Below are 10,000 nucleotides of genomic sequence, written 5' to 3'. Positions count from 1 at the left end.
GGGGCAATTATTATCTGTTTTGTACTTTGGACTCAAAGACCCCTTTCAGGAATAGCCCAATAGCTGGGACTTTGTAGATGCCCATATTGGCATCTCAACAGTCTCAACATTTCATGAGGGCATTCTGGGGCAGGGAGATTATGTAAATCCTGTCTCTCCATGGTCAACTATGTTGGTTATTACTCAGTACACTCCCCATTTTGGTTCTGCACTAAGACTTTGATACTTCTGACTTTGGACTTTCTGCCTCTGTGTCACTGCTGGCACTCACCCATCCTTAAGTCTCCATGGTTAGCCATTCTGGCTCTGGCTACTGTGCAGTTTCCTACACCTGTGGCTGGAATCTGTAATCAGCTAAGTTGGTTCTCACTCATCATCCTCAACTCTCGACAGTTAGCCATCCTGGCTCTGGCTCCTGTGCAGTTTCCTACATCTGTCATCAGCTATGTTGGTTTTCACTCGTCATCCTCAACTCTTGACAGTTCTCCATTCTGGCTCTGGCTCCTGTGCAGTTTCCTACCCCTCCTATGAGACATGTGTAATCAGCCATGTTGGCTCTGACCTCTTCGTGGGCGCCCTCCTCTCCGGCCTCAGCCCTGCGGCCGAGCCTCCAGTGGGTAAGGATCCAGCGCAGCTTCATGTAGAGGACAACGGTGTGGTGGCGGAAGAGCCGCACCTCCTGCTGCAACAGCGCCCTCTCCTGCGGCCACGGCGCCTCGTGCGTCTGCAGACCCTGCAGCTCCAGGCCACGCCGCGCCTCCTGCTGCAGCCACACCCATTCAGGGAGGCCACACACACACACACAAACACCCACACCCACACCCACACCCACACAAACACACACACACACAAACACACACACACACACACACACAAACACCCACACAAATAAGAATCAGAATAAGAATAGTAACTAGCATACTAGCTGTCGAAGCCAGTAGACAGACATAACATTAGCTAACCCACTGGCTAAACTGCTGACTACTTGAATTACTTGGCTTACGAACATAAACAGAGGAATCTGCAACTTTTCATGATCAAACATGTGTTGTCCTTGTTTGTAGGCTTACTCTATGCACATCGCTCGCTGGCTGCCTCTAGCTACCAGCTGACTAATGGTGGGAGGAGTTCAGTGTTCTCACCCGGACTAGCAACTTGCTTAGTCCTATTGCAAGTGATGTGGAAGAACTACCGTTCACCCTATTAAGAGTTTATCTGAATGATTTTGGAAAGGTTATTTTAAGGGCATAAGACTCTTTAGGGTTGCTATAAGGATGTGACCACACCCACCCATGGCTGCCGCACCCTCATAGGCAAGTCTCATTCACATGAGATAACTTGACCCTGTAGATAAAATCACCAACGAATCATCGGATATGTGAACGTAGCTTAAATGATTACCTGAGTGACTGGTCCTGTCAGGTTCTCACGGTCCTCCTGACCGGGTCTCAAACGGAACTGGAATTCCCAAGCTGGAGATGTGACCTCAGGGTTAGACGGGTCTCGGATCTGGACCACACCACACAGAACACCATGGATTACTCTCAGAACCTGGCCAGGGTCCAACCGCTAGCACAGAACACCATGGGTTACTCTCAGAACCTGGCCAGGGTTCCGCTAGCACAGAACACCATGGATTACTCTCAGAACCTGGCCAGGGTTCCGCTAGCACAGAACACCATGGATTACTCTCAGAACCTGGCCAGGGTTCTGCTAGCACAGAATCACTGGCATTCTCAGAGACCTAGACTCACTTCATAGACTCACTTAACAGACACTGTTGTCCAAAGTGATACATTCTAATTAGCCCATATCTACTCCACATGCTTGGTATTTAAAGCTTTTAGTAGACACTTCAACCATTGAAGGGGGGGGGTTACAGGTTGTGTGCCAATTCTCTGGTAAGACCAGGGTTGTCTCTAGCAGCTGAGCTGAAAGAGCATCAGTTGCACTCTTAAACACATCTCAATGTCCTGACAGGGACAACAAAGTTTGTTTTTGTCAACACATTGCTTTTGTTATTTGTTTGCCGTATGTGTTGAAAATAACACAACTTGTTTTTAACACATCTCTATGTCCAGATAGGGACAACAAAGTTTGTGTTGTTTCCAACACATTCGTTTCAAGAGTGTGTACAAGTGATAACATTATGGGATACATAGCAAGCAAGTCTATGCAGTGTCTTTCTGAGATGAGCTGCACTTTAGGTTGATAGAATATAAGGCATAGGCCAGGATTTATCTGCCCTTTAGTGCAATGAAAGGAATTGCTTATACCTGATGTGACACTCAGCAACTACATTTCACATTTCCATGGTGGGAAAGATTTTGTTTCCAACAAAAGAATAAATTGTAGAATGCTATTCAGACTGTTATAGCATTTAGAGGTAGTTTAGTCAGCTGATGACATCACACACTGACCCAAACTGAGCTGCAATGATATCAACCACATCATTACAGCGAGAGCTAGTAGAGTTTAATAGTGTGTCATTCATATTAAACTACCAGATGCCTTACACATTCTGTCTGTTTGCCTGTGTATCTGTCTGTCTGTCCAAGCCTAGACATCTGACACAGTTAGAGTGCAAGTCTTCTCTACAAAACAGCTGTCTGTCACAGCTGTCTTAGAACAGAATTAGGGAACAAGTACGTCCCCTCAGGGGGCATCTGCACCATACTGGAGATGCACTGGAGAGTCAGCTGCTGGTTCCTGCCTGGGTGGTGTCCTGTTGGGCTGGGTCGTGTACGATACAGCGTGACTGGAAGCACCACTCAGCTACTCAAAATCAATAATAATCAAAGCGCCATAAGGGTAAAATGTGTTTTCCAGTCAGAGTATTTCCATCTCAGCCTCTCCCATCATCTCTCTCTCTCTCTTTCTGTCAGAACCCTGGCTGGTGTAGGGACACAGAAGAGAACCAACAGCCATGTACGGAAGCGACAGTCGGCAGGCGGTTCCGTTTCCTCCCAGGGGTTTCCCCCGTTACTTTGTTTTGGCCGATGAAACTTTAATGTAGCTCCTGTTTTTTTCTCAAGGCTCATTTGAATCCCCATTGCATCCCCCTGGGGGATCTAAGTGTGTGAGGTTTAAACAGCGATACTTCAAATCAAACGAGGAAGGAGCTGAAGTAAGCAAAGGCAGCGGATTGCAGGGTGGTTGCGTAGCATCAGCTTTAGGGCTGAGACTGGGAGGCCTGCATGCACATACTTGCAAATTACTCCCTAAAACAACCCTGGCCTCATGCTCTCCTTCCCATGATGCTTTGTAAATGTTACAGGTGGATCATACCATAGCTTCAAAGAAAAACAACATTGTAATCCCCATTTCATGTGTCTAGTCCTTATACAAAAGAATAATAGATGTCCCTATGATAGAAGTCTTATATAAGATCTTTTTACCATAATAAACATTGGATTAGGGATATGATGTGAATCATATCAATACATGATACCCAGATACTGTTAATTCTATGAGCCCTGTAATATGGACACGTGATGCAAAGAGGGACCAAAATGGGTATATTGTCTAAATTGGAAATGTTTGTCCTTCAATATCAATAGTCTGGCTCTGAGATGAAGAATAGCATTCATATATTTACACAGAGACATACAGGCTAAGAATCCAAGAGTCCATGACTGTGGTGCAGCTATCACCCTGCTCTGCCGGTTCAGGAAGACCTCATTTGACTTTTACTTCTTGAATGTGGAGAACCTGGAGTTTGTTTTGAGTGTCAGGACTTTACCTTGTCAATGGCACTTGAGGACACACACACAGGGAACACAAAACACACACACATCATGCATTTACAACACGCTGAGAATGTGTATGTGATAAGAACGTCCTGAGGGTTGCCTGGGGATGAATGTTCACAAAACACTGGTTGGTAAATGTGCTAAACACAAGACAGCTTGTTTTATGGCAAAATTAAATATTTTAAAATAAACTGTGGTGATTGTGGGAGTGGATTAAGGTGACAGTGAAATAACTGCAATAATAACAATAATAACAATAAAAAAGACTTCAACCCAGAGAATGAAATGAGAATCCGCCCTGCTCAGTTAGCGAGCGCTAGGCTACGCTGCCATCATGATCTTAATCCCCTCTCCCTCTCTTTCTCCCTCTCTCTCTCTCTGTAATCCGTTTGAAATGCTGGTTTACATGTTGTTGACAGCATAGAAAAATGCTATCTGACACTGTCGTGTTGTTTCTTTGTTCAGTCTTCACATAGTATGACAGGCCATTTGTACAGGAGGATTATCATTGCCGCTCTTGAAGCCATCAACAGCAACAAACCAAAATGGCTGCAGATTCTCCAAATACAGCTAGGGGGAAAAAAATTACCACCCCCTTTCTCCATCCCAAAACAAAAGCAACACCTAAAGGTTTCCTTTCATCATCATCATTGTAGTAAAGTAGAGGCCCTTGTCAGCCATCTTGTCCCCTCCTCCCTCATTTTAAAAGCACCCCTCCCTCCCTCCCTCCCTTGTTTGCCTTAGTTGGGAGAAGGAGAGAAGAAAGACGCTGCGCTACTGACCTCCGCTCCTCTCACCCCCTGCGGCCTGCCGCCTCTAGCGTGTCCCGGGGTTCCCCTGCGCCTGGCGGAGCCTGGGGCGGCCGCCTCTCTCCAGCCCCCCCCCCAGGCCCAGGCACCACTGGAGGGGGCGCTCCTCACCCTGCCCGGACTGTGAGTGGGGAGGGTGGGGGTGGGGGTCGTGGGGGAGTCAGGATGGGGAAGGAGTGGGGTGTTGGGGTGGGAGGTGGTGGGTCAAAGGGTGTGGACAAGGTGGAGGGAGTAGGGCATGATAGTGAGGGGGGTGGGGGTTGGGGGAGAGAGATGCATGGTGGGATTGATTGGTGAACTAACTCAAAAGACGCACAAAAGACGAGTACGGGAGGGAGGGGTGGCAGTATATACATACACACACGTACAACATACACAAACACACACACACACACACACAACAAAAACACACAACTTATACAAAAACCAGGCAACATGAGTAGAGCAGAAAAAGGCAAAAGAGGAAAAGGCTAAAACGCTACACACAGACATAAGCAAAGGGCAGAATGGCACATGAAGGAAAGTGTGTGCGAAAGAGGAAGAGATGGACAGACCGCATGAAGCTAGAGCACAAAGAAAAGGGCAAAGAGGAAGACCAACTTAAAAATGGTGGCATAGGACAAGGACGAGGAAAGAATGACAACAAGGAGGAACAACACCATGGGCTGGACCGTCTGGATGGAGAGATGGAGGGAGAGACGAACGACAAGAAACGAGGGAAGGAGGGAGGAACACAAAGAGGAGAAAAAGAGAGAGGGAGGGAGGGGAGGGAGGAGAAAAGAATGCAAAACACTGGTTATGAAGCGCATGCAATGAGGGATACATGAGTCCAATTAACCTCCAGCGAGCGCAGCGGCTAATGCTAGTGCCAACCACACATGCCCCCAGTGGCAGCTGACTCATCCCTGAGCCCAGCCCAATTCTGGCCCTCATCTGGGACAGGTCAGGGCCAGGTACATACCAAAGTCAGATGCTACTAAAGGGCTAGTTTGAACTCGCTAACTTAACAAGATAACATAATGTGCTAGCTTGATATGCTAGCCTGACAAGCTTGTTCAACACGTATTTTAAAATGCATGCCCATAGAGTCACATTGCCATGCACTTGTTGTATGTGTGCCATACAAAGATAGTTCACACTACAATTGAAGATCAGTTCTCTAACAGAGATTGCAATCCACGAGTATTTAATAACTAGACAGGCTGCAGCATTTATGTGGGCAGTGTAGGTTAGCCTTAAACCATCCAAGTGATTGATGAAGCCAAACCATGTCAGCTGAAGACAGGACCAGGAGGAGATAGATTTCTTTACAGAAACAAATGCCTCCTGAGCAAATTGTAACAGGTGCTATTCTCTGGTCAGACCATAGTATTAGGATTGGAAAGGACAGCCTTGGCCGAAATAGTTGTTTGCGAGGGGGGCTGTCTGCATATGGTGTCGTCTGGGCTGAGTTTGCAGGATTGTGACTCGTGTTTCCTTCAGACGCTGCTCAGAAGAAGGGAATTTGGGAGTGGGGAGGAGGAGTTGGGCAGATGGCAGGTTCCCTCAGAGTCACAGTCAGGGCACACTGTGCTCCACACAGAGCGTCCATTTTCATTAATATCTAATTAATTCAGCGGATGTCTTTGACCAAAGTGACTTACAATCTAACAATGGGGACATTTTTAGCAGTGTGCCTGCTAAGGGAATTACATCCATTTCCTGGGCATTCTAAGCATTTTGAATGCCCAGTTGTGTGAGAGGAACACTAGGAATTATTATGATAATGCCAAAATTTGACATTGAAATTTAGGCAAAAAGGTTTTCATCCACTGCCAAGGAAAGGTGACTTAAAAAGAATGGTTCTAAAAGGGTAAACAAAGACATGGGGAATTCTTACGATAGGCCAAATTTCGGTTTATGGCTTTCATCCACTGTAAAGCAACAGTGACAGTCAATAATCTAGCCTGCTGATTATAGAATGGCAAACAATCAAGAGATGCCTTTAAAAACACTAATTTAAATGCCATCTGAAACGACAACATGGAGAAACCAGCCTCGCTCACTTTGATCATAGATATGACAGCACACCAAGGCCTGGGGAATGGGCTAATAGCTTTAGTAAATCAGGTTTATAGGCCAAGTATACTTGCGTATACAAGGAATTTGGTCTCTGCATTTATCCCATCTTTGAATTAGGGAACACACAGAGCACACAGTGAACACACAGTGAGGTGAAGCACACACTAGGTGAGCTGCCTTGCTACAGTGGCGCTCGGGGATCAGTGAGGGGTTAGGTGCCTTGCTCAAGGGCACTTCAACCGTGGATGTGGGCATGGGAGAGCAGTGCTCAACCACTTCCCCCGCCCACATTTTTCCTATTGGTTGGGGATCGAACCTGCAACCCTTCGGTTCCAAGCCCAAAGCCCTAGCCAGTAGGCCATGGCTATTACGATTACTATGTCAAAAGGCAGGGATATCACTCACCACCAAACAGTTGCACAGCACAGAACTACCTCAGCCATACAACCAGGGTAACCACGGACAGAAGAGCCAAAATGGCAGTTGCAGAGCCGGATGTGATGGCCATGATATCATGGACTGTGACTGACTGAGCAGAGAGGGTGACGGACAGACATAACTGAGGAAGATGGAGGCGTCCATCTTAAATTAGGGGCAGCCACTTTCTCCAGATGCTATGAACACTCAAGGTGCAGCTGAAGCCATGCAAAGGGATCCGGCCATAGCCACACACACACACACACACACACACACACATATAGAGTAGCCACAACCATTTCCCCAACCTCCCCTTCCCCTACACACGCACACACACACACACACACACAGATATACACCCCTTACCATCCAAAAAAACAATCAAACACACGCATTGCTTACACTCGCAAAGCAGGCAGTGGAAGCACAGAGTGTGTGAAGGTCGGAATGAAGAGGAAGGTGTATGTGTGTGTGTGTAGGGATGGAGGGAGGCACTGGGGCAGGTAGACTGGGAGTGGGGTCGGGGCTCTAAGCAAGTGTGGGGCAGGATGGGGTGGTGGTGGGGTGGGTGGTGGCTCACTGTTGCTGGTGGGGGTGTGGGGGAGGGGGTCAGTGCGGATGCCCAGTGGACAGGGCTGGGCAGCATATCAGAGGGGCATGAGAGTCGATGCCACACGCAAGGCCACGGGCACCCCTCGAGAACGTACCTTCATCCCAACTGCCCTTGTCCGCTGTGCCTCCCTCCTCTCTCTCCCCCACTCTTTCTCTCTCTAAAGGAAACATGAGTCGTGCTGATCAAAGGTCAAAAGGTCAACAGGTCAACACCAGACGGAGTGGAGAAAGTGACAAACCTAGCCTCCCTGTGAGGTCAGGACAGGGCAGGGCAGGGCAGGGTAGACCTCCTGTGAGACCTGGGCCTTGTGCAGGCAGACCTCCAGCCTTATCTGTGCAGCTGGTACGGTATCTCGTGGTGGATGGATATGAATGGTTTTAAATCAGGGTGCAGGATGGGTGGATAATAAACTGAAAGATTTGTGGATTTGTCAGAACGGCGTTGAGCAGACTCCATGAACGGCGACAACCAAATCATGAAGCATGACATGATATAGATGGAACATCACTCGAGTCTTTCTGAATACATCTTTACAGGATTATACCATCCATTCTCTTGCACCCTTTATCTGAATATCTCTATAAAAGTAAGACCGAAATAAAGAACTTAAAGCGATGGTTCGGAGTAATTTCACCCTAGGGTCCTTTTGCACCATGACCCCAGCCAAACACCCTCCCAGAACCTTTTTCCCTTGGTCGAACCCTGGTCGAGTGGCGTATCAGTCAGAAACTAATGACGCTCTGCAGTCGATGGAACCAACTTTTTATCTCAGAAATTACCCCACTAATAATGCCCTGAATGGTACGAAACTTCTGCAGTAGTACAACTATGACCTTTAGTCCAATAACGAGGCATTAGAAAGTTTGTAAGTGCACAAGGAGTTTTTTTAAATAAGACTTGCCTGATTATCTGCTACTATACCGCTGCATCGACGTTTCTTCCGTGATTTGGGAAAAGCCCGTAAAAGTCCTTGCAGTTGTACTACTGCAGAAGTTTCGTACCATTCAGGGCATTATTAGTGGGGTAATTTACGAGATAAAAGTTGGAGTCCTACAGCACACCAGCTCCATATCACATCACACCCAGACGAGGTCCACACCTACCCTAGCCATGCTGTCAGGGACAACACAGATCTCAACAGTCACTATTCTATGCTTTTCTCCATTGCTCACTGTTCAGTGTTACAGCTGACGGACTGAATAATGGCACTGCTATAGTCCACCAATCTGGTCTCATGGATCTGCTGGTAAAAACACCATCCCTCATCCTCCTTATTAACTCGCTCTGCCTGTCTGGTTCTCAGTAACTACGGTTTATTTCAATAAGGGACATGCTCCCAGACTAACTTATACTTAGTTATTGTCCTTCAAAGTAAAAATGAAAGGTTCAATTAAAGTTAAAAAGGCAGAAATGTCCCTATTGGCCCTTTAAGCCTGGTGGGCGGGGTGGACATGCACGCATCCAGAATCAGGAAGCAGTTGCATCAGAAACAGAAAAGAGAGGGAGGAGCTTTTGGCAGACAGCAGGAAACTGGTAGAACTGAAAACACCAAAGAGGAAGAAGAGGGACAGTAATGAGGCTTTACCTGGAGGTCAGCGAGCAGGTCCCTCCCCAGGGTGCCGATGGGTGAGTCTCGGGACAGAGAGGTCCCGGTGGAAAGGAAGCTGCTGGACTCGGTCAGGTGCGGCAGGGGTGACAGGTCAGGCTCCCGCTGACCGTCACCGAGGCGCTCCACTCTTTCCATAAAGCCCAGTAGCTCGGCCCTGAAGGCCTTCATGCGCGCGCTGACCGTCTCCAGCACCGCCTCGTCCTGCTTGACCTCGCCCGCCGGCACGACCGTCATCGACTCGCACTCTTCGGAACTCTCCGACGCTGCCGTGACCACCACTGCCACGCCCTCGTGGATTAGCCTGTCCGTGTCGGCGATGAGGCGGTCCACGCTGCGACCCAGACGCTCCGCCTCCCGCCGGAGCCCCTCCTCCGCCCGACGCCGCTGGCCAATCAGGTCAGCCTCCCACGGTTTGAGGCCCAACCCCCCTGCTCCTCCGCCTCCGCCACCACTGCTGCTGCCCAGTCCTGAGGTGACCGAGCGTTCCAGCACCTCCTCCGAGTCGCTCTCGCCGCCCACCGGGCCTTCACGCTTGGGCTGCAGCAGGAGGGCCTGGCCAACCTCTTCCTCCTCGTCCTCCTCTTCCTCCTCCCGCAGTGCCGTCGCCATGGTTACGGCAGCGTGGGGGGCGTGCACCTCAACGGTGGCCGGACTCAGGTGTGAGGCGAGGTCGTAGCGTTGCGCGTTGGACACAAGCACGCGGTTCTCGTACTGCAGCTTGAGAACCTTCCCCGAGAGC

General features: G+C 48.7%; 1 protein-coding gene across 1 annotated transcript in view; it reads right to left on the bottom strand.

Annotated features, from left to right (window-relative positions):
• The window catches only part of LOC125295668 (microtubule cross-linking factor 1), a 72,160-nt gene that overhangs the window by 21,038 nt on the left and 41,122 nt on the right, over nucleotides 1-10,000 (bottom strand). The window contains 5 exon segments of the mRNA XM_048245058.1: nucleotides 563-763; nucleotides 1,402-1,569; nucleotides 4,535-4,682; nucleotides 5,126-5,235; nucleotides 9,238-10,000. The exon segment at nucleotides 9,238-10,000 is cut by the window's right edge and continues 101 nt beyond it. Of these exon segments, the coding sequence (XP_048101015.1) occupies nucleotides 563-763; nucleotides 1,402-1,569; nucleotides 4,535-4,682; nucleotides 5,126-5,235; nucleotides 9,238-10,000 (1,390 nt within the window).

Source organism: Alosa alosa, chromosome 1 (genome assembly GCF_017589495.1).
Source record: "Alosa alosa isolate M-15738 ecotype Scorff River chromosome 1, AALO_Geno_1.1, whole genome shotgun sequence".
NCBI lineage: Eukaryota > Metazoa > Chordata > Actinopteri > Clupeiformes > Clupeidae > Alosa > Alosa alosa.
This window is presented reverse-complemented; position numbering and strand designations above follow the sequence as displayed.